This window comes from Haematobia irritans, chromosome 2, assembly GCF_050003625.1.
Source record: "Haematobia irritans isolate KBUSLIRL chromosome 2, ASM5000362v1, whole genome shotgun sequence".
NCBI lineage: Eukaryota > Metazoa > Arthropoda > Insecta > Diptera > Muscidae > Haematobia > Haematobia irritans.
Genome location: NC_134398.1, coordinates 44841009 through 44867837, shown reverse-complemented (window position 1 = coordinate 44867837; position 26829 = coordinate 44841009). Strand labels below are relative to the sequence as shown.

Sequence of the window (26829 nt, the reverse complement as noted above, 5' to 3'; positions counted from 1 at the left end):
TTGTACGGACAAGCGAATTACTTTCCTGTGTGTTACAGGCGCTATTTAGTAAATCAGACACATAAGACCTTATTGCAAAATGTTACCAAAAATCTACCAGTTTTAAAAAATGTTATTTTAAAGTTTTTTTGATCAAATTTTTGTGGTATGAAAATTTGTTTTTTCTTCGAAAGAAATGTTGTATTATTTCATTTTAGATATTTATTTGTTATATATTTTGATCTCTCATACTATCGAAAATGTTTATACCCTCAACCATAGGATGGGGGTTTTGGGGGATTAACTTTGTCATTCCGTTTGTAACACATCGAAATATTGCTCTAAGACCCCATAAAGTATATATATTCTGGGTCGTGGTGAAATTCTAAGTCGATCTAAGCATGTCCGTCCGTCCGTCTGTTGAAAACACGCTAACTTCCGAACGAAACAAGCTATCGACTTGAAACTTGGCACAAGTAGTTGTTATTGATGTAGGTCGGATGGTATTGCAAATGGGTCATATCGGTCCACTTTTACGTATAGCCCCCATATAAACGGACCCCCAAATTTGGCTTGCGGATCCTCTAAGAGAAGCAAGTTTCATCCGATCCGGCTGAAATTTGGTACATGGTGTTAGTATATGGTCTCTAAACACCATGCAAAAATTGGTCCACATCGGTCCATAATTATATATAGCCCCCATATAAACCGATCCACCGATTTGGCTTTGGGAGCCTCTAAGAGAAGAAAATTTCATCCGATCCGGCTGAAATTTGGTACATGGTGTTAGTATATGATCTCTAATGACCATGCAAAAACTGGTCGGCATGGTCCATAATTATATATAGCCCCCATATAAACCGATCACCAGATTTGACCTCCGAAGCCTCTTGGAAGACCAAAATTCATCTGATTCGGTTGAAACTTGGTACGTGGTATTAATATATGGCCTCAAACACCCATACAAAAATTGGTCGAAATCGGTCTATAATTATATATAGGCCCCATATAAACCGATCGCCAGATTTGACCTCCGGAGCCCCTTGGAAGGGCAAAATTCATCCGATTCGGTTGAAATTTGGTACGTGATGTTCGTATATGGTATCCAACAACCATGCAGGAATTGGTTCTTATCAGTCCATAATTATATATAGCCCACATATAAACCGATCTGCAGATTTGACCTCCGGTGCCTCCGGTGCAGATTTGACCTCCGGTGCCTTTTGGAGATGCAAAATTCATCCGATTCGGTTGAAATTTGGTACGTGATGTTAGTATATGGTATCCAACAACCATGCAGGAATTGGTTCATATCAGTTCATAATTATATATAGCCCACATATAAACCGATCTGCAGATTTGACCTCCGGTGCCTTTTAGAGATGCAAAATACATCCGATCTGGTTGAAATTTGGTACGTGGCGGTAGTATATGATATTTAACAACTATGCCAAAAGTGGTCCATAGCAGTCCATAATCATATATTGCCCCCATATAAAGCGATCCCGAGATTTGGTTTTGGAGCCTCTTGGAGGAGCAAATTTCATCCGAGTCAGTTGAAATTTGGTACATTGTGCTAGTATATGGCCGTTAACAACCACGCTTAACTAGGTCCATATCGGTCTATATTCCTCAGATAAATCGATCCCCAATCACACACAAATTGGTCCATATCAAGTTCATAATTGTATATAGCCCCCATATAAGTGACCCCCATATTTCAATTCAGGCTCTCCACGCATCGTTCAAAAGTCGGTATCGATTCGTAATTATTTGTAGACTTACCTATACATAACTTTTTGTTTAATATATACCACGTATGGACTAACTCACAATTTAGAAAACGATGTTAAGAAGTTTTAAGATACCACAACCCAAGTAATTCGATTGTGGATTAACATAAATACAGTCTTTCGTAGAAGTTTCTACGCAATCCATGGTGGACTGAATAGTCTAAGTGAGCCTGAATCTTAATCGGGCTGCCACTTTAACCTAACCTATGGTGGAGGGTACATAAGATTCGGCCTGGCCGAACTTACGGCCGTATATACTTGTTTGGGTGTATATAAAGGATGAGATAATTCGGCACATTAACGGCATAAAACCTCCATTATGCCTCAGTGTCATCGAAAATTTGGACCATCGGATGAAGGTGTGCCACCGAGGTCGCGGCACCCATTTGTTCCATACATAATTGAGTAATACCAATATATCATAATAAAATAAAACTACAATAATTTCCTAAATAGTTTGTGTTTTATTCAAAATCAACATCGGCCCTTGAAATTTTAACCACCCTTTATATCCCTTGAATTGTAAATGTGTCGAATTTTAAATGTTATAAGGATTTTAGTTTGCACCATGAAAAGAAAGTTACTTCTTCTACCAAAAGGACAACTTACAATGGATTTTGATAGTATGATCTAACACGAAAATTAAATTTTTTAAAAATATTGATTTTATAGAAATTTTTGTCAAAATGTTATGTCTATAGAAAATTATGTTAAAAGTTTATTTCTATGGAAAATTGTATCAAAATTTTATTTCTGTAGAAAATTTTCTCAAAATTTTATTTATAAAGAATTTTTTTTTTTCAAAATTTTTAGAAAATTTTCTCATAATTTTATTTCTATAGAAAACTAGCGTAACCCGGCCCGCTTCGCTGCTCCTCCGGTGGAAGTCGGTTCGGGTGTTCTGGAGTTATTGCGTCAGGAAGGAAAACCCGATTTATTTTTATATAGTAGATTTAATTACATCTTAGTTGGAGAGGAATTTTTCAAAATCTACCATTAGCATTTTAGGTAGAATTCTACCGATTGTGGAAACCTTGGCAAAGAGTCTGCAGTAACAGCAAATGTAAGTCTATGTAAGAAAAAGATCGTCCGAAGAATCGGTTTGGGCTTCGGATTCGGCCAAAAATCTACAATTCAGAAATCTTACATTTAAAGAATAGTATTATAACCTCAGAAGAATTTATTATGAACAAAAAATAAAGTCCGTCTCTAGAAGAGCATTTTGAGATTTAAAATGAAGTAATGACTGGAGAAGCACCTCCAATTTTTTGCTGGGATATAAATACATATACTTGTTCAAAAATTTTGATTATTTAAATTAACTAAAAATATATTTTTGATATATATAAAATCTTATTTTATTAATTATGAATAATCTGTTTACTGATGAAAAGTAGTGGAACGTTATTTTGGCTATATTTTGGGGCTGTATTTCATATATTTAAATGCGGATTTATTTCATTGAGAAATCAGGCCCCAATTTGCACCCTTATTTCATTCTGGTTTTGGGCCAATATTTCGTTGAGGTATTATTTCGTATAGCCGAAATATAGAACAAAGCCCAAAATAAAAAATAAGTATATATTGCTTTTGCTTCCCTTATAAACATTTGGGGTCTTATTTCATTTCATTTTGGTTGCTGTATTTGGGAGTATTTTCATGGCACCGAAAAAAACAAGATTACTGACCCGAAAGCGAGAAGTTTACTCAAGACATGTACTTGATGTTATTCTGTCTTAAGGTAGATGGTGGTTTTGGAGGTCCTCCTGGAAAAAGGAATTATTTATAATAATATCACCAAAATCTGATCATTTAAAGAAGACTCCTTGCACTTTTATTTAACCTAGTTAGACAGAGCACACTCCTTTCATATCGAAACATCTAACCCATTAAAAGCAATTAAAATTAATTTCTAAAGAAATAAGTTTCCATTTGAATGCCACAGAAAATTGTTGCATTCGCTTAATGTAATGAAAATTCTAACAATGGAGGATACAGTCTTTTGTTTCTACCGCAAATGATTCCCATTGGGAAAATTCCTTTCTTTTTATTTGTTTTTAATGCTCGGATGCCTTCTCGATGATTTCTATCATAACACCACAACGCATTACATCCCCCCGTGCCGGAACCTAAGCAGTGTTATCTGGTAACCTATTTTTTCGATTCTATACCACAACGGTAGGATATTTGGTGTATTCGTGTTGAAATATTTTAAATACAAATTTCTACGAAAAGCCAAATGAAAAAATTCATGCTAGTATCATCTCCGGTGCTTTTAGTGGCATTGCTTTAGTTTCCAGCTGTATAGATGATATATGGGAAAATGTGTTGTAAAGCTGGAGGATTGCAGCAGTTTTGCTAAGTTCACGTTTATGCTATGTACAGTATCTAACAATAATTCCCAGTTCCCACTTTTTTGTATGATTTTTTTTTCTTTTCAGGGAATTCATAGAAATTCTATGCGCTCGAATAAGTTGGGATATGCAAAAGTGCGGATGTTAAAATTGTAAAGCTGAATGTGTAAGTACATTGAATGTGGTACTAAGCTTTATTAGGATGTGCCAATAAAATTTCTCTAGCTTCCTAGCAAGCACTTTTTAATTAGTAGAGATGAAAAACTGTTTACCAAGAGTATTTGTACCGTACCATACACCCAGCAATACCGTATGCTTGAGAATAATGCCAAAAGTAAACTACAAAAACTTGGAGAAAAATTTACCAAATAATCTTATGTATATTTTTGTAGAAAATGTTCTATAGAAAAAAAAATTTGACAAAATTTTCTATAGAAATAAAATTTTGACAAAATTTTCTATAGAAATAAAATTTTGACAAAATTTTCTATAGAAATAAAATTTTGATAAAATTTTCTATAGAAATAAAATTTTGACAAAATTTTCTATAGAAATAAAATTTTGATAAAATTTTCTATAGAAATAAAATTTTGACAAAATTTTCTATAGAAATAAAATTTTGATAAAATTTTCTATAGAAATAAAATTTTGACAAAATTTTCTATAGAAATAAACTGTTTACAAAATTATCTATAGAAATAAAATTTTGACAAAATTTTCTACAGAAATAACATTTTGACAAAATTTTCCATAAAAATAAAATTTTGACAAAATTTTCTATAGGCATAAAATTAACAAAATTTTCTATAGAAATAGAATATTGACAAACGTTACTATAGAAATAAAATATTGACAAAATTTTCTATAGAAATAAAATGTTGACAAAATTTTCAATAGAAATAAAATTTTGTAAAAATTTTCCATAGAAATAAAATTTTTAAAAAATTTTCGATACAAATAAAATTTTGAAAAATTTTTTGATAGAAATAAAATTTTGACACAATTTTTTATAAAAATAAAATTTTAACAAAATTTTCTATAGAAATAAAATTTTGACGAAATTTTCTATATACATAAAATTTTGACAAAATTTTCTATAGAAATAAAATTATATCTAATTATACAATTATTTTTCGAGCTTTTATGGACAGATATAGATTAAGGAACATGGTTAATAGAGCCATTGAAAAGAAAACGCCAGATACAAATCTATACATGCCTGGACTGTACATGTTTCGGTTCGGGCGAATGAACCTTTCCACAGCCTTTAGTATAGATCTGGCTGGGAGAGATAACTCAATTTTGGGCCCTTTATGCTAACTCCTTATGGAGAAAACATTTGGGAAATTTCCTCTTACAAATTGAATCATCTTTTCTCCCACTGTACATCATCTTTTCATATAACTTACAAGTCCCTTAATCTTATTTTTATTTCGTTTTGTTACATAGTAATGCAACAACACGAAATTTATTTTTAGAAAGCTAATTTGTTAGAATTCACCTAAGTGGTGAACAGTCGAACAATGCTTTATGCTAACTCCTTATCTCCATAAGGAGTTAGCATAAAGGGCCCAAAATTGAGTTATCTCTCCAAGCCAGATCTATACTAAAGGCTGTGGAAAGGTTCAATCGCCCGAACCGAAACATGTACAGTCCAGGCGTGTATAGATTTGTATCTGGCGTTTTCTTTTCAATGGCTCTATTAACCATGTTCCTTAATCTATATCTGTCCATAATAGCTCGAAAAATAATTGTATAATTAGATATAATGCATTTGGACGTCAATTGCCTGTTTCGGTATCAGGCTAACATGAAATATAAGAAATAAAATTATGACAAAATTTTCTATAGAAATAAAATTTTGACAAAATTTTCTATAGAAATAAAATTTTGACAAAATTTTCTATAGAAATAAAATTTTGACAAAATTTTCTATAGAAATAAAATTTTGACAAATTTTTCTATAGAAATAAAATTTTGACAAAACTTTCTATAGAAATAAAATTTTGACAAAATTTTCTATAGAAATAAAATGTTGACAAAATTTTCTATAGAAATAAAATTTTGAATAAATTTTATATAGAAATAAAATTTTGACAAAATTTTCTATAGAAATAAAATGTTGACACAATTTTCTATAGAAATAAAATTTTCACAAAATTTGCTATAGAAATAAAATTTTGACAAAATTTTCTATAGAAATAAAATTTTTACAACATTTTCTATAGAAATAAAATTTTAACAAAATTTTCTATAGAAATAAAATTTTGACAAAATTTTCTATAGAAATAAAATTATGACAAAATTTTCAATAGAAATAAAATTTTGACAAAGTTTTCTATAGAAATAAAATTTTGACAATTTTTTTTATAGATATAAAATATTGACAAAATTTTCTATAGAAATAAAATTTTGACAAACTTTTCTATAGAAATAAAATTTTGACAAAATTTTCTATAGAAATAAAATTTTGACAAAATTTTCTATAGAAATAAAATTTTGTACAAATTTTCCATAGAAATAAAGTTTTGTAAAAATTTTCCATAGAAATAAAATTTTGACAAAATTTTCTATAGAAATAAAATTTTGCAAAAATTTTCTATAGAAATAAAATTTTGACAAAATTTTCTATAGAAAGTGTTGATAGAAATAAAATTTTGACAAAATTTTCTATAGAAATAAAAGTTCGACAAAATTTTCTATAGAAATAAAATTTTGACAAAATTTTCTATAGAAATAAAATTTTAACAAAATTTTCTATAGAACGAAAGTGTTGATAAACATTTTCTATAGAAATAAAATTTTGACAAAATTTTCTATAGAAATAAAATTTTGACAACATTTTCTATAGAAATAAAATTTTGACAATATTTTCTACAGAAATACAATTTTGACAAAATTTTCTATAGAAATAAAACTTGGACAAAATGTTTTATAAAAAACTTTAACAAAATTTTCTATAGAAATAAAATTTTGACAACATTTTCTATAGAAATAAAGTGTTGACAAAACTGTTCTATACAAATAAAACAAATAATAAAGTTTCCCCGAATATTTATCTCAACAACCCAATCAACATTGTTATGTAATATACACAAATTTTCACACTTTTTTTGCCGACTATATTGGGAGTATTATTTTATATTTCTATTGTTGCCTTTTTATATCCGTGAATGGGAATTTTTGTTGTGTTGTTTTTGGGTTTTTGTTTTGTTTTTCAGAATACCATTGTCAAAACAATTTCAGCGCAAAACTGAAGTGTTACAATAGTTTGGCAGGAAAAATTCACGGCATACATTCATCATTTGCATTGCATTTAAGCACCACAATACCAAGGGATTAGAGAGATTTTCAACAGTTTTAATACAAGTCATTCAGAGAAGCTCTTCACATTTCAAAAGGGATTTCGAAATATTCAAAGTACTGAAATGACACGTTTTTTGATTTGCAGCCGTGGCCACAATAGTGACAAAACGATGTGAATGTCCTATGGTGATTTTGTGATTCGGATTGGTTTAATTACTTAATCTTAAGGAAAGTTAAATATTTAGGTTGAGCAAAAAAGGGTAAAAATTGAAATTTACAGAGAAAATTTTAGATGCCCGTGAATTTAGTTATCTTTATTTTGAGCCGATCTATGTTCAGTTTGTACAGCAGATTTATTTCTATAAGTTTTTTTTTTCAAAATTTGATTTCTATAGAAAATTTTTTCAAAATTTTATTTCTATAGAGAATTTTGTCAAAATTTTATTTCTATAGAAAATTTTGTCAAAATTTTATTTCTATAGAAATTTTTTTCAAAATTTTATTTCTATAGAAAATTTTGTCAAAATTTTATTTCTATAGAAAATTTTGTCAAAATTTTATTTCTATAGAAAATTTTTTCAAAATTGTATTTCTATAGAAATTTTTGGCAACATTTTATTTCTGTAGAAAATTTTGTCAAATTTTTATGTCTACTATAATTTCTTGAATTTGCCGAAGAATATTTGCTTATTTTGTCATATCGGGGTGATAGCGGAATTTGAAATACAGTTTAGTTAAATTTTTCCGTATTTGCCTTCGTAGTGGGTTCACATTTCGTTGAGTGTATAAATGACAATCCCTTTGCTCATCTTCGTACAAGTTTTGGAAAATTTCTCCTTAAATTATTCACACATCTCTACGCAATAACTCCAGAACGCACGAACCGATTTCCACGGTTCTGCATTCGTTGGAAAAGTCTCGGGCTCCGTAAGGTTTATAGCTAAAAAAAATTAAAGAAAATGGCGGAAAAGCGGGAAAATCTTTTTTTTTTTTTTGTTATATACAGCGCCATCCCTGATGCAACTCCTGAACGCACGAACCGATTTCCATGATTTTGCATTCGTTGGAAAAGTCTCGGGCTCTGTGAGTTTATAGCTACCGTAGAGGGTAATCATGTGGTCAAAATAGGGTACCTCATTTTTTGATATCTGGTGGGGGAGGGGGACTTCTCCCTTGCCCGACTTTTTCAAAATTGGGCGAAAGTTCTCTGATTTGGGTGAAATTTCCAAGGAAGGTTAGGGGTGATGTCTAGACAAAGACCCGCTACTTTATTTTTCGATATTTGGTCGCGGAAGTGGACCACCCCTTTATACGACTTTTGTTTAAAGTACAGTAAAAAAAACAAAGATTCTCTGATTTACTTGATACGGTGCACTCGCGGTAACGTGAACACCGCATAACGTGAACACGCTTTTTCTTATACCAACCACTCCGTAACGTTGAAAAACATCTAACTGACATGAAACTGACTGATTTGCAATGCCAAATACAATTTCAAATACACTTACCGAATCTTTTAGAGATCTAGTTTGTTTTTTTTCGTGAATTTTAATTATTAATTTAAATTGCTTTATAATTCCATAACCACTGATATTTTTCCAATCATGAAATTAAATTAAGTTTTTAAAATTACTAATAACAAAAATAAAAGACTATTACGCTAGAACGTGTAAAACTCCCGATTATGACTATATTTTGTTATGAAATTCGCTGAAGTTTGCTAACGTGAACTCTCTTGGATTTAATTAGTTAGCTTTACCGCGAGTACACTGTATTTACAGAGAACACGCCGTGAGGTTATGAATTTATTATGGGGTACCTGATCTTTTCATATTTGGACGGGAAGTGGGACCTCCCCCTCCCCGACTTTTTGAAAATTGGAAGAAAATTATCCGATTTACTTTAAATTTTCAGGGAAGGTTGAAGGGGACGTCTAGGCAAAGAACAGTTATTTTATTTTTCGATATTTGGTCGAGGAGGGGAGAGGCCCCCCTCCGACTTTTTTTTACAGTGAAAAAACTAAAATTTGTCGACTAACTGAAATTTTATGGAGAACTTGGGGGAGATTATGAAATTTATATGGGGTATATGATTTTTTAATATTTGGTCGGGGAAAAATTAAAGAGCACAGGGAGATCTCATTTCTCCTCCAGTACATACCGTGAAATAATTAAACTTTTCCAATTTACTTGAAATTTACAGAGGTTGCGGGATAGGTTATATTATTATAATGGATATTTGATTTTTTGATATTCGGAAGGGAAGAGGGGCCTCCCCTTCCCCCGCTGTTTAAAAATAGGCTTATAATTTGCTTGAGATTTTCTGGGACGTCTACACCATATAACATACGCTATATAATTTTTCGATATTGGGACGGGAAGGGGATCTCCCCCTCTAGAATTCGCAAGTTTACTTGAAATTTACAAAGACCGTAGGGGAAGGTTATGAAATCAATATGGTGTCCTTGATTTTTGGCTATTTGGACGGGAACCTTCTCCTTGCCCCACACTATGAAACTTGAAGGAAAGTTTACAGATTTTCTTGGAATTTGCAGAGAAAGTGACGTCTCTTTACAAAAAATAGAGCCAAAATCTAACCTTCTCCGATTTACATGGAATTGAGAGAAGATGATTGAATTTATATAGGGTACATGATTTCTCGATGTCTGGTTGGGTAACGGGAATAGTGAAGTTGGGTAGTTTGTGAAATGAATATAGGGTACGTGAATTTACGATATCTTGTAGGGGAGGAGCGAAGGAGGGGGGTTCCTTTTGTCCGATTTTTTGAAAATAGAAAGTGAAGGATTGTCGATAAATGGGAACTCGGTACATAATTTTATGATTTTTCCACAGGCTTCTGGCAGACTTTGAAGTTGACATACAACGTAGAGGGTACTTCATTTTCCGGTATATGTTTGGGAAAGGCATGTTCTCCGTGTCCAACACGTTAACTAGTGTTACTATGGTCCATTTTTAAGTACTTTTACCTTTCCCGATTTATTGGACGGTATGTTGAGGAGAAGTATAGCTCCCCTTGACAAACCACACTTGGAATTCACAGGAAATGTAGAAGATTGTCCAACGATTTGAATACAGAACAATTAAAAAACAAAAAATTGATTGAAAGGGAACACCCCATACCCGACGTTTGTTAAGCCGGTCCGTTGTACATCGAATTAGTTTTCAGATCGAAGGATATGGTTGAATAAGTTAACGAAAATATGCTTCGGGAGGCGTAGTGAAGCGGGCCGGGTTACGCTAATAATATCATAATTTCTTTTTGTTGCTAAAATCGCGATTTGAGCCATAGTGCCTTGTAAGGGACATCAGTCTTAATCATGACATTTTCCCTTGAAGAAAGTATATCACAATAGAAATCTTTTATGAACTTTTCCAGAAGGTCAAAAAAATCTCGCATTTCTCAGTCGCGTTTGCTGTTTACAGTGTTTTATTAAAGCCTTTGTGCAACACTGCACTTAAAAAAAGTTTACTTGGATCCAAAGATTTTGACCTTCCCTTAAGGATTTTGGTATTGATTCCGAGCCAAAGATGCGGCTTCTTTAAAAAAAGACATTTTTTAGCGACCTATCTGGCTTTAAATCTAGGACCAATAAAATTAAAATTAGAATACAGATCTCATTTATCAAATTTTCATTCTCTTTTCGCGGTTTATTAATAAAGGTACTCACGAACAAACAAATGCCAGTTTAAAAATCCAAATTATTACGGATACTTCAAAGAAAAATTTTTTTTTATTAATTCAAAAAAAAAAACCCTTAAACCAAAGACGCTAAATCCTCAAAATAAGTTGTAGACTATATTTGAAGCGATTTTATCTTAAATCTAAAGTTTCAATATTTCAGTTAATTTAAGGACAATTTCTTTAAATCAAAAAGAAATTTAGCCATAGTTCAAAGACATGCGACTTTAACGGAGGGATGCAAATGTACAAAATTTGTGTCTTAAATTTAATAAAAAAAACATTTGAAGCAAAGATTATAAACTTTATTTTAATAAAAATTTAATTATTTTAAAGAAATTTGTCCTCAATATTTTGTAAATTTCGCATCCTAAAATTTAGGTTGCGTAATCTTTAATATCACGTAAATATTTTTTTCAGTGTGTTAACTATTAACGTAGCTCTCCTAATTAAATGGGTTGGGTCTCATCAATTAGTTTTTCCTTGATAAGAAAGAAATGCACTATCTATTGTATCGCAATGGCCTATGTTTTGTCTGTAACATCAGACTTAATCATAACATTTTCCCTTCAAAAATGTTTCTCTAACTGCATACATCATTATGCCAATTAAAATTTTGTTAGAATCATGTCAAAAAGACTTACCTTCTTTTGATTCCATTTCGCTTTGATCGACGACTGGAGATGCAACAGCATTTTCACCTGGTTGAACCATTTTGATAATTTGGATGAGCGTTTGTTCTTGGATGATAATAAAATCTGTAAAAATAAAACGAAAATGTAATTAAGAATTATCCATAATTCACCAATGAGAATATGCAAAGTAAATTCCAAATAAAATGATATAGACTAGACAAAATGAATCATTTGCCAAGAATAAAAAACTCCAGGATACACTCAAAAAAAGTTTACTTGGATTCAAGGAATTTGACCTACCCTTAAGGATTCTGGCATTGATTGTGAGCCAAAGATGCGGTTTTTTTTAAATAAAGACATTTTTAAATCTAGGATCAATAAAATTAAAATTAGGATACAGATCCCTTTTATGGATTTTTTTTGTGGTATATTAATAAAGCTGTTCAGGTACAAACAAATGCCAGATTAAAAATCCAAGGTATAACAGATACTCCAAAGTTTATATCTAAGAAAACTTTAAATCAAAGAAAAAATTCCTCAAAATAAGTCTTGGAATATATTTGAAGCATTTCTGTCTTAAATCAAATAATTTAATATTTCTGTTAATTTAGGGACGGTTTCTTTAAATCACTAATGTTTTTTTTTACTTTAAGGAATATCTTCCTTATTGCAAGGACATATGACTTTAACAGAGGAACGCATATTTCCAAAACATTGTGTGCTAAATTTAATAAGAAAATTTAAAGAAATTATTATAAACTTTCTTTTTATTAAAAATTTAATTATTTTAAGGAAATTTGTCCTTAATATTGTGTAAATTGTGCATCCCAAAATTTAGGTTGCGTAATCTTTAATACCACGTAAATATTTTTTTCAGTGTATATCCTACAAGCCGGCTACTTTCCTATCATAAAATGTTAGCCAAAAATAAATGAAACATTAATTATGAGCCTCCCAATCATACCAGACGAATGGCTCCATCCATGTCGTATAAAAGTCATTAATAATGAGAGACAACAGCAATACAGAGAGAGAGAGAGACGGCGTAAAACTCATCCCACACTAAAATACCACCAAATTTCATGGAGGGTATTGTATTTACGTGTTTTGTAATTTTTGTCCTTAATTTAATTGCCTTTTAAATAGCGTGACTGACTTCTGTTCTTGTGTTCTTATTCAAGAAAAGAAAACAAGAAGAAGATCTAAAAAAATCCGCAAGGAGGAGTTGTTAGGTAAGGGAGCAGCAAGGATGATAACATGTATTTGCTATTCGTTTAGTAAAGTTTACAGTTTCCACCTAGAAGAAAGTGGAAGGAGCACCAATTCATTTAATGCACCAATGTCCATCATTTTCATCATGTCCACCATATTTATCCATTGGCATTGTCCAACAGCAAGAACGCAATACGTAAAGTTTATGGTCAAGGTATGCGTGTCACGTCAACGTTTTTATTGCCGGACTCACAAAGTCGGCCGCAAACTACAAGACGTGAGACCACTTTGACTGGTACCTAACGGGGGCAGGGTATTTTAGAATCTCCATCATGGAAGTGACACGTGCCATGGAGGCTATTCGAAGGGGTCTGATACAATTTTGTTATTGCGTTTGTTTAACAATTTTAGATGTTATAAATAAGAACAATGCTATCACAATTAAAATACACAATAAATATACAAAAATATTCGATTACAAAATTAATTGATTTAATTAATTTTGTAATCTAAAAGAAAATCCATCACTTAAATTAACTTAACGCTTAAATTCACACGAACACCGATTCCTTCAAAAAAATATATTTTTATACCCTGCGCCACACTGTGGAACAGGGTATTATAAGTTAGTGCATATGTTTGTAACACCCAGAAGGAGAAGAGATAGACCCATGGCGTCTTTGGCAATAACGCTCGGGGTGGTTCCCTGAGTCGATATAACCATGTCCGTCCGTCCGTCCGTCCGTCCGTCCGTCTGTCTGTGAACACATTTTTGTAATCAAAGTCTAGGTCGCAGTTTAAGTTCAATCGACTTCAAATTTGGCACATGTTCCTGTTTGGGGTCAGAATAGAACCCTATTTTGGAAGAAATCGGTTCAGATTTAGATATAGCTCCCATATATATCTTTCGCCCGATATGCACTTATATGGATCCAGAAGCCAGAGTTTTATCCCGATTTGCTTTAAAGTTTGCACGAGGAGTACAATTGGTACTATAGTGAAAAATTTGATTGAAATCGGTTCAGATAGCTCCCATATATATATTTTGCCCGATATGGACTTATATGTCCCCAGAAGCCAGAGTTTAGGCCCAATTTGGTTGAAATTTTGCACATGGAGTACAATTAGTAGTGTAGTCAAGTGTGCTAAATTTTATTGAAATCGGTTCAGATTTAGATATAGCTCCCATATATATCTTTCGCCCGATATTGACTAATATGGTCCTAGAAGCCAGAGTTTTGGCCCAATTTGGTTGAAATTTTGCACTAGAAGTACAATTAGTAGTGTTGTCATGCGTGCCAAATTTGGTTGAAATCGGTTCAGATTCAGATATAGCTCCCATATATTTCTTTCGCCCGATATGGACAAATATGGTCCTAGAAGCCAGAGGTTTGGCCCAATTTGATTGAAATTTTGCACTAGGAGTACAACTAGTAGTGTAGTCAAGTGTGCCAAATTTGATTGAAATCGGTTCAGATTGAGATATAGCTCCCATACATAGCTTTCGCCCGATTTACACTCATATGACCACAGAAGCCAATTTTTTACTGCGAAATTTTGCACAGGGAGTATAATAAGCATTGTTGCTATGCGTGCCAAATTTGGTTGAAATCGGTTCAGGTGTAGGTATAGCTCCCATATATATGTTTTTCTGATTTCGACAAAAATGGTCAAAATACAAACATTTCCCTTTTAAAATCGCTTCTGCTTAGTCGAAAAGTTGTAAAAATTACTCTAATTTTTCTAAACTTCTAATACATATATATCGAGCGATAAATCATAAATAAAAGTTTGTGAAGTTTCCTTAAAATTGCTACATATTTAAATCTTTCCCATCTTTTTTTACTATCATTGTGTTTCACCCTAGCGCATTAGCCGACTTAAATTTTGAGTCTATAGATTTTGTAGAAGTCTATCAAATTCTGTCCAGATCAAGTGATATTTAAATGTACATATGTATTTGCGACAAACCTTTATTGTATATAGCCCCCAACACATTTTACGGATGCGATATGGTATCGAAAATTTAGGTCTACAAAGTGGTGCAGGGTATAATATAGTCGGTCCCGCCCGACTTTAGAATTTCCTTACTTGTTTTCAATACAAAATACGGGCATTAAAAAAATCTCACCAAACTTGCCATTTTTTCAATTTGTGTGCCACCATACTTCTTACATTTTTGTGCCACCTTTTATTGCAAATGACACTTTCTATGCCACTCTGATGAAATTATCAACTGTAACTCTGGTAAACATACATATTTTCCTAGCGATATAAAGATTGATAAATTTCGAACTTTTATACCTTTTTGGGCAAAGGTATAAACATATTTGGTAGCTTTTTCAACTGTTTGTAGATTATGCATTATATTTATTGTGAACAACAGTCTATTCAACGCCGTATCAGGGTATGGAATCGAGACAAATTTTCTCGTATGCGACTATAGAAAAACCACAAAATATCATTCTACCGGACTGTTCGGAATCACCAGCTATTTTGTCTAAAAACACAGAAAAAAAAATTCCGTAGTTAAATTAACTCTAAATTTAACTTGTTTTTATTTATTTATTTATTTATTTCTATATTTATTATAATTAAAATTACAATAAATAAAACTAAACTTGTTTTTATTGGAAAAAATTTATTTGCTAGTAGTTAAATTTTATTATTTTTATCGAAATTTTCTACAGCATAATGAAATCTTACTTTTTTAAGTATGTCTCAAAAATTTTATGAACTCAACGTGGGCATAAAGTTCAATGACCGTACACATAACTTCAATATGAACTAAAGCAAAAGAAGATTTTCCTACGATTCCCAAAAATAGTAAGAATAAACTACTGTATAGTTAAAATGGTCATGATTTGGCGCCAATGATTTTCTTCTTTACTTTAAGTTAATTGTTTCTTCTATGAGAGGATGTCATTTCGTGAACTTCAGTTAAAATGTACAACAGGGCATTAAAATTTCCTGGTTTTAAGAACGCTTTGTGGAAATCTCAAAATGTGGAGCAAAATTTAGTTCAATTTTCGTGCGAGGTAGTTCATTCTTCCTATAAAACAGTTCACTTTTTCGGTGCAGGAGAAAATTTCTTTAAAATAATTTTATGAAATGCTTCAAAAAAAAACTTTTTTTTGCATCTTTGATTTAAAGTTTTTTTTTTTTGGAATTAAGAAAACATTTTTTTACTTTAAGGTATCTGTTATAATTTGGATTTTTAAAATGGCATAGAGGTTTGCACGTGATCTATGGAATCTATGTCCTAATTTTAATTTTATTGGTCCTAAATTTTAAACCTACATAGCTCCCTAAAAACTGTCTATTTGAAGAAGCAGTATCTGTGGCCAGGAATCAATACCAAAATCCTTCACTGTTAGAAAAATATGTTTTGCATATGTTCCGATATAAACAAAATGTGTTTCGGACACAATGTTAAAAACACAATATATTTAAGTACAAACATGTAATGCTCCTAAACTAACACTAAATGTGTGGGACACATATGTTACTCGTAATATGTTAGAATATATTATGTTTGGGCCATGAATGTTTCATAAAAATAGTATGTGTGAATGTAAACATATACAAATTTACAAATTTCGAGTAAACATATAACAGGTTGGCTTATAAGTCCCCGGTCTGACACATAGATGGCGTCGCTAGTATTAAATGCATATTATTTTTATATAGTACCAACCTTCAAATGATTCGTGTCAAAATTTGACGTCTGTAAGTCAATTAGTTTGTGAGATAGAGTGCCTTTTGTGAAGCAGCTTTTGTTATTGTGAAAAAAATGGAAAAAAGGAATTTCGTGTTTTGATAAAATACTGTTTTCTGAAGGGAAAAAATACGGTGGAAGCAAAAACTTGGCTTGATAATGAGTTTCCGGACTCTGCCCCAGGGAAATCAACAATAATTGATTGGTATGCAAAATTCAAGCGTGGTGAAATGAGCACGGAGGGCGGTGAACGCAGTGGACGCCCGAAAGAGGTGGTTACCGACGAAAACATCAAAAAAATCCACAAACTGATTTTGAATGACCGTAAAATGAAGTAGATCGAGATAGCAGAGGCCTTAAAGATATCAAAGGAACATGTTGGTCATATCATTCATCAATATTTGGATATGCGAAAGCTCTGTGCAAAATGGGTGCCGCGCGAGCTCACATTTGACCAAAAATAACAACGTGTTGATGATTCTGAGTGGTGTTTGCAGCTGTTAATTCGTAATACACCCGAGTTTTTCCGTCGATATGTGACAATGGATGAAACATGGCTCCATCACTACACTCCTGAGTCCAATCGACAGTCGGCTAAGTGGACAGCGATCGGTGATCCGTCTCAGAAGCGTGGAAAGACTCAAAAGTCCGCTGGCAAAGTAATGGCCTCTGTTTTTTGGGATGCGCATGGAATAATTTTTATCGATTATCTTGAGAAGGGAAAACCCATCAACAGTGACTATTGTGAAATCGCGGCAAAACGGCCCCATATGAATAAGAAAAAAGTGCTGTTCCACCAAGACAACGCACCGTGCCACAAGTCATTGACAACGATGGCAAAAATTCATGAATTGGGTTTCGAAATGCTTCCCCACCCACCGTATTCTCCAGATCTGGCCACCAGCGTTTTTCTTGTTCTCAGCCCTCAAAAGGATGCTCGCAGGGAAAAATGCTGCAAGGAAGAGGTGATCGCCGAAACTGAGACCTATTTTGAGGCAAAACCGAAAGAGTACTACCAAAATGGTATCAAAAAATTGGAAGGTCGTTATAATCGTTGTATCGCTCTTGAAGTGAACTATATTGAATAATAAAAACGAATTTTGACAAAAAAAAATGTGTTTTTCTTTGTTAGACCGGGGACTTATCAGCCAACCTGTTAGATGTTTTGATATTTTATTCAGAGAGCGAGTATAGAGAAAGAAATAGAGATGGAAACCGGGAGGGTTGACGAAAGATATCAACATAACACAGCGAGAGAATCAAAAGAGAGCAATTTCTGTGAAACCGCTTGTATGTTGTTTCGGAAAACTATTTTATGATAAGGCCAAAAATTTTATATGCTTAAGTCTAAATATTATTTAATTTGAATATTACAATGGATATTTGGAGTAAAGAGAATAGACATTCGGAACCAAGAGAATAGACATTTGAAAAAAAACAGCATTTGTTTTCGCCTTGAGAGCAGCATTTTATGTATGTGTGGACATGTGTTTTGTTTATAATTTTGGTATTATGGGCACAATTTTTATACCCTCCACCATAGGATGGGGGTATATTAGCTTTGTCATTCCGTTTGTAACATATCGAAATATTACTCTGAGACCCCATAAAGTATATATATATATTCTGGGCCGTGGTGAAATTCGATCTGAGAATTTCCGTCCGTCTGTTGAAATCACGCTAACTTCCGAACGAAACAAGCTATCGACTTGAAACTTGGCACAAGTAGTTGTTATTGATCGGTCGGATGGTATTGCAAATGGGGCATATCGGTCCACTTTTACGTATGGCCCCCATATAGGTTAGGTTAGGTTAGGTTAGGTTATGTGGCAGCCCGATGTATCAAGCTCACTTAGACTATTCAGTCCATTGTGATACCACAGTGGTGAACTTCTCTCTGTGGTATCACAATGGACTGAATATAATATAAACGGACCCCCAAATTTGGCTTGGGGATCCTCTAAGAGAAGCAAATTTCATCCGATCCGGCTGAAATTTGGTACATGGTGTTAGTATATGGTCTCTGACAACCAAGCAAAAATTGGTCCACATCGGTTCATAATTATATATAGCCCCCATATAAACCGAATCCCCGATTTGGCTTGCGAAGCCTCTAAGAGAAGCAAATTTCATTCGATCCGGCTGAAATTTGTACATGGTGTAAGTATATGGTATCTAATGACCAGGCAAAAATTGGTTCACATCGGTCCATAATTATATATAGCGCCCACACAGAAAAAAATATCACCAAAATATTTCCAATTAAAAAGTTAATTGAAGTTGAAAATTTTTTCAATTAATAAATTAATGGATACAATTAACTTTTAATCATGATAGAAACATTAAGTTAATTAAGTCAATGATTGAAATTTTTAAAATGTTTAATTAAAAAATTAATTGATACAATTAACTTTTTAATCAAATTCGGAAGACTAATTCAGTTAAAAAAGTGCTGATTTTTTTTTTACTTTTTTAATTAAAAATGTATTTCAAACATTCATTTGTTAATCCAAATAAAAACTCTAAGCCAATCTAACTAAGTAATTAAAAATAGTTACCTTTTTTAATTAATAAATTAATTGCGGTTTGCAATCAACATCAATTAAATTTTTAATTGAATCAATTAAAAAATTAATTGAATTTTGCTGAAAAAATCAATTAATTTTTTAATCAAGATTTTTTTCTATGCCCAATTAAAACTGTGATTGATACTATCATTTTCGTGATTGAAGACATTTCAATTAAAAAATTAATTGGATCAATTAATTTGGATATTGAATCAGACAAAAAAATTTTTTTTGTGCATATAAACCGATCACCAGATGTGACCTCCGGAGCCTCTTGGAAGAGCAAAATTCAACCGATTCTGTTGAAATTTGGTACGTGATGTTAGTGTATGGTATCCAACAACCATGCAGGAATTGGTTCATATCAGTCCATTGTTATATATAGCCTCCATATAAACCGATCCCCAGACTTGACCTCCGGTGCCTTTTGGAGAAGCAAAATTCATCCGATCTGGTTTAAATTTGGTACGTGCACCGAAAGAATTCTCTTCGTTAATTTTACGAAGAATTCTTCATTAACTATTCTTCCTGAATTCTTCATTAAAATAACGAAATTTTCATTCATTTTCGTAAATTTTACGAAGAACATTTTACGAATATACGAAACTTCTACGAAACATTCTACATTAACTTTTCTTCGTAAAAAGTTCGTACTTTTAACGAAACTTTCTTCACATTTCATGAATTTTGTGAAGAAGTTTTTACGAATATTTTATGAAACATTCTGCGTTAAAATTTCTTCATAAAAAGTACGAAACATTTTCTTTGAAATAACGAAGAAGTTTCATTGAAGTTGTAAAATTTCCGTTCGCGGCATTAAATTGTCTTTTATAATGTGCTTGAGTGTATTCCTTTATTCTATTTTTTTATGCAAGTCTATGCTACTTCTCATTTGGGTGATAGCGCGCTATGAATAAAAGTGAAGCAATAAAACTAAAAATTATTCAAAACCTTAAGATGTAAAGTAGTGATGTCATTTTTCACACTTGCAACTACAACCAAATGCACTTTCGACTATAAATTTTTTTCCTAAAAGTTCGAACATTTTTCAGAAAAAAGTACGAAAGTTTTTCATAAAAAGTACGAACATATTTCATAAAAACTACGAAAATTTTTCATAAAAAGTACGAAACATTTTCATAAAAAGAACGAAATTGTTTCATAAAAAGTACGAAGATTTTCTATAACAAGTACGAAGATTCTTCATAAAAAGTACGAATTTTTTTCATACAAACTACGAAAATTTTGGAAGAACTTTTCTTCGTAAAAAGTACGAAATATTTCGTACTTTTAATGAAAAGTTTCTTTGGTTGTAAAACAATGACAAATTTCGTACTTTTAACGAAATTTTTCGTTCTTTTTACGAAGAAAATTCTTTCGGTGTGGTGGTAGTATATGATATTTAACAACCATGCCAAAAGTGGTCCATATCAGTCCATAATCATATATAGCCCCCATATAAACCGATCCCGAGATTTGGTTTTGGAGCCACTTGGAGGAGCAAATTTCATCCGAGTCAGTTGAAATTTGGTACATTGTGCTAGTATATGCCCGTTAACAACCATGTCTAACTAGATCCATATCGGTCTATAGTTATATATAGCCCTCAGATAAATCGATCCACAATCACACAAAAATTGCTCCATATCAAGTTCATAATTTTATATAGCCCCCATATAAGCGATCCCCATATTTCAATTCTGGCTCTCTACGTACCGTGCAATTTATTATTTATGTATGTTTATACTCGACTCCACGAAGTTTTTTGTTACAAAATTGTTATTTTTGCAATAAAAAAATATGTTATTTTTTGGTTTGTTTGCATCGGCTCGTGGGCGCCGCAAAATATGCTATATAAATATAACTTATAACGATAATTGTCTATTGATGACCATAACAGCTTCGTAGCCCAGTGGATAGTGTGTTGGCTTACAAACTGTATGGTCCTCAGTTCGATTCTCCATCCAGGCGAAAGTTAAAATTTATAAAAGTTAATTTCTTCAACATTATTTGTATAACAGAAAAAGGTGCCAAGAACTAAAAAATTTCGTGGAAGTGAAAATTATGTGATGAAATGAGCACAATCTTCTTTTGGGGAAAATTCTTCCAAGCATATAATATTTTTGGCTTCAAAATTCTTCCAAACATATTAAAGGGTGATTCTTTTGAGGTTAGGATTTTCATGCATTAGTATTTGACAGATCACGTGGGATTTCAGACATGGTGTCAAAGAGAAAGATGCTCAGTATGCTTTGACATTTCATCATGAATAGACGAACGATCTGCCACAACGTCGAATTTTCAGTGAATGGGCCCTAGAAAAGTTGGCAGAAAATCCGCTTTTTTATCGACAAATTTTGTTCAGCGATGAGGCTCATTTCTGGTTGAATGGCTACGTAAATAAGCAAAATTGCCGCATTTGGAGTGAAGAGCAACCAGAAGCCGTTCAAGAACTGCCCATGCATCCCGAAAAATGCACTGTTTGGTGTGGTTTGTACGCTGGTGGAATCATTGGACCGTATTTTTTCAAAGATGCTGTTGGACGCAACGTTACGGTGAATGGCGATCGCTATCGTTCGATGCTAACAAACTTTTTGTTGCCAAAAATGGAAGAACTGAACTTGGTTGACATGTGGTTTCAACAAGATGGCGCTACATGCCACACAGCTCGCGATTCTATGGCCATTTTGAGGGAAAACTTCGGAGAACAATTCATCTCAAGAAATGGACCGGTAAGTTGGCCACCAAGATCATGCGATTTGACGCCTTTAGCCTGTTTTTTTTGGGGCTACGTCAAGTCTAAAGTCTACAGAAATAAGCCAGCAACTATTCCAGCTTTGGAAGACAACATTTCCGAAGAAATTCGGGCTATTCCGGCCGAAATGCTCGAAAAAGTTGCCCAAAATTGGACTTTCCGAATGGACCACCTAAGACGCAGCCGCGGTCAACATTTAAATGAAATTATCTTCAAAAAGTAAATGTCATGGACCAATCTAACGTTTCAAATAAAGAACCGATGAGATTTTGCAAATTTTATGCGTTTTTTTTTTTTAAAAGTTATCAAGCTCTTAACAAATCACCCTTTACTAACACCATGTATCAAATTTCAGCCGGATCGGATGAAATTTGCTTCTTTTAGAGGCCTCGCAAGCCAAATCGGGGGATCGGTTTATATGGGAGCTATATATAATTATGGACCGATGTGGACCAATTTTTGCATGGTTGTTAGAGACCATATAATAAAACACCATGTACCAAATTTCAGCCGCATCGGATGAAATGTGCTTCTCTTAGAGGCCTCGCAAGCCAAATCGGGGGATCGGTTTATATGGGGGCTATATATAATTATAGACCAATGTGGACAAATTTTTGCATGGTTGTTAGAGACCATATACTAACACGATGTACCAAATTTCAGCCGGATCGGATGAATTTTGCTTCTCTTAGATTGATCGCAATCCAAATTTGGGGGTCCGTTTATATGGGGGCTATACGTAAAAGTGGACCGTCCAGTTTTACGTATAGCCCCCATATAAACGGACCCCCAAATTTGGCTTGAGGATCCTCTAAGAGAAGCAAACTTCATCGGATCCGGCTGAAATTTGGTACATGGTGTTAGTATATGGTCTCTAACAACCAAGCAAAAATTGGTTCACATCGGTCCATAATTACAGTATGTCAAGAAAGTCTTTTGACATTGCCAAATATTTCAAATACCAGAAATAATTGAAGTAAAAATCGAGTTGTTAATTCGTTTTGAGAAAAAAAAAATATGTATACTTTGCAAAATACATAATAAAATATTTTTTAAAATTAAATTATATTTAATTTTGGAACAAAACATAAGTTTTATCCTATTGTCAAAACACTTTCTTGACATACTGTATATATAGCCCCCATATAAACCGAATCCCCGATTTGGCTTGCGGAGCTTCTAAGGGGAGCTAATTTCATCAGATCCGGCTGAAATTTGATACATGGTGTTAGTATATGGTCTCTAACAAGCATGCAAAAATTGGTCCACATCGGCTCATAATTATATATAGACCCCATATAAACCGATCCCCAGATTTGGCTTGCGAGGCCTCTAATAGAAGCAAATTATGTGAGGGAATGAGCACAATCTTCTTTTGGGGAAAATTCTTCCAAGCATATAATATTTTTGGCTTCAAAATTCTTCCAAACTATATTATGTTCACATAAAACAAACATATTACGGTTTCGGCAGTATCCAATAATATATGTACTTCCTGCAAAATATGTTTGGAGCATATGTTAGAGAAGCGATTTTTTTTTTGGGGGTGTTAGTGAAGGGTCCAAGTAATTTCTTCTTTTTTTTTTTTTGTTTTGAGTGCATGTTTATGAAGTTTTTTGTTTGAAATCGTTAAAATTTTTAGCTTAAGTTGTTCGACTGATACAATTTTGACCAGCGTGTAGGCTTTTCGATTCTAAATACAAAAGTTTCGACTGCGCCGCTTTTAAACAAAAATATGTTTTCCACTCTCTTCCATTTGAAAAGAAAAATTAAAAATTTTCGTCGCAGTGCTTTCTTAAAAAAATGCACGTTCACTCTCATTCATTCCATAAAAAATTTACAATTTTTTCACAAAAATCGCACGACTTTTTTGACAAAAATTTTCGCATACGGCACTTTTCTCATTTGTTTGAAAAAATTGTTTGCAACACTTTTTTTAATATTAACTTTCACTCTTTCATTTCAAGAAATCATTTTTTTAAGAAAATTTAAAAATTTCAAAAAAATCTATAACATAATTAAAGTCTTTACATCGCCTATATCTTGAAAACTAAGCCCAAAATAGCAAAATCTTTCAATCATTATTTAAATATTTTTTGATTATACACAAGTAAGTTGATCATAACACTCTTTAATTTATATCAAAAAACTAGAAAAAAATCGGAGGCCCATATTTCGAAAACTAGACGTTTTCAGCAATATTTTTAGTTAATTTTCTATTCAAAATACACCATTTATACTAAATAATGTATAATTTTCATATAAATTTATTACAAAATGCAGCCATACTTACACCCTCAAAAAAAATTCGCTTCTGTAACATATACCCCAAAAACATTTTGCTTCAAGCATATATATTTTCAGGATTGGTCCAAACCAAATATTGTTTGTATTGTTCAAACATATTATGTTTCACCTTAGGGCATACGCTGGTAGTAAAAAATTTTAATGAAATTTTCTTTGAGTGGATATATGTTTAAGGCGGCAATTGGTTACTTCCATTATTTTACTTGCAGCATACTCTGTAGGTCTCTCTTTCAAAACACATATATGTTTATAGGTTATTTCCAAATTAATATTTGTTTGCATCTAAGCATATTATATTTACAAACATTTTATGTCCCAAATATAATATGTTCCAAACATGTTAAGCTAGTTTATGAACATTATATGCTTGCACTTAAAATATTGTGTTAAAAAATTTGAGTTCCAAACATATAATTTTTACACCCAAACATATGAAAAACAGTCTTTTTCGTCCGTGTACCCAAAAAATATTATTTGGAACAAATCTACGTTAGCAAAAGTTGTTAAAAACAAACAAAATTTTTTTTGGATTGTAGGAGAATGGGTTTTAAAACAAAAATGTTAAGTAAAAAATTTGTCGATTTTGTGTTGTATCAGTATTTTCCTTTATATTTTTATTAATTCTGACAGAAATTTTTCATGAAATGAATGAAATAGTTTTTTTTTTGGGGGTTTTCAAACAGAAAATATTAAGTAGAAATTTTGTCGGAAGAGCATAGTTTTGAAATACCGGTCCTTGAAATTGATGTATAGGTGGCCAGGCTTCGGCCAGGGTATGAGACTTTCTCCTATGGACAGGGTCCAAAGTGGGCTAACGCGAACCCAAAGAGGACAGTTGGCCAGCCTTCAGCCGGGGTTTGAGACTTTCTCCTATAGACAGAGTCCAAAGTGGGCTAACGCGAACCCAAAGAGGATAGGTGGCCAGCCTTCAGCCGGGGTTTGCGACTTTCTCCTTTAGACAAAGTCCAAAGTTCGCTAACGCGAACCCAGGCACTCTCCAGGTCCATGTTATTCTAAATAAATAACTTTTAGGATGATTACGTGCGATGGATACTAAATCCAATAATGAAAACTTGACGGGCCTGTAACTCCGAAAATAGGTCTTTACGACACAAATTGGTATATGACATTTTGTGCTTAGAATCGCCAAAAAATTGGACCAATTGGACCACTTGTACTAAAGTAGATTTAAGACGTAGATTTACTCTACTAAAATAGAGCCCTAGAGGGTTCACTTTTGTAAATCTGAAATCTATATATGACATCCCTACACTCTTCAGCTAGTACGGAGAGAAAAAAACACCGAGAAACACAAAACAGCAAGGTTACAAACAAAGGGCAACACACTCGCACACAACCAAACCAACTGGACCTTTTATGAACTCTCTCCGTTGAAGAGAGTTGATAACGAGACAATGTAAAAAAAACATAAATAAATACAAGAAATTCTTGCAATCTTGTAATACATACAGAAATATTGAAATTATAAGTACACAAATGCAAGAAAGGCAATAATTAGAAAACATCAAAAACCCACCACAAAAAGTTTATGTAAAATAATCCACAAAATGAGTGAAAATTGCACTAACACTTAAAGAGTATTTAATAAGGTTTGAATAACTTTTTTTGTATATATTCCGAGATTTACAATACAAATATATAAAATATGTAATTTTTGTAACTCCTTTTTTACAGCGATCAACCCTTGTTCACGAATTCGCTAGGAAATTCTCAAGAGCCCTTTATTGATAGTTTCACGTTTTTTTTTTTAAATTTTTAGTTGTTTCTTTTTTAACTCTTGAATATTTCTTAAACCCTTTTTTTTCGGTAACAATTTTATGTGCACTACAATTAATTTTAACTGCCTGTCACAATACGAATATGAATCGCGATGATCGTTGTTTATTCCACAGCGTCCGACAACGGTATGATCCCGATTTGGCAACACAAGAGCTTTGCAAATTCTCTCATATTAAAAGCCGCGATGTTCATATACAAACAATTACGATCGTGTTTGTTGTTGTTGGTAGTGCACGGCGTAGTAAGGGAAACAAAACATCTGCAAAGCAACAACAAGAACAAAAACGCCATAACACAAAACATAAACAGAGAAAATCGAAAAAGTAGTTTTTGTGCCGATGAAAACGAGACGAATACACACATGAACAATTCACACGGGCGACATATGCTTCGGCTCAATATAGCTTTACTTCAAAGCTGCACAGTGGGCGACTTTGTTTGTTTTTTTGTATTTTGGAGCAGGAGAGTATATTTTAAGGAGAAAAAAACTTTTGTCTGAAAAGTCTACATTTAAAAAGGGACGGAAATTATGTTTTGTGTAAAATTTCTCCAATATGACAAATGTTTCATCACTTTAATTATTTTTATATGTTAGTTGAATAAACTAAAAAGGGAACAAAAATTATATACAAATAGGCTAACAATGTAATAAATTCGTATTACCCACAAAATAGTTCAAAATTTCTTCAAATTTGTACATTTTA

The 26829-nt window shown here is 32.5% G+C and overlaps 1 protein-coding gene across 1 annotated transcript in view; it reads right to left on the bottom strand.

The window, feature by feature from the left end:
* The window catches only part of stai (stathmin), a 578970-nt gene extending 552711 nt beyond the window's left edge, over positions 1–26259 (bottom strand). Inside the window, exons 1-2 of the mRNA XM_075293926.1 lie at positions 25863–26259; positions 11776–11889 (exon numbers count right to left, since the gene is read on the bottom strand). Coding sequence (XP_075150041.1) covers positions 11776–11845 — 70 coding nt within the window. The 5' untranslated portion in view covers positions 11846–11889; positions 25863–26259. The remainder of the gene's footprint in view (positions 1–11775; positions 11890–25862) is intronic.
* Positions 26260–26829: the final 570 nt, after the last annotated feature.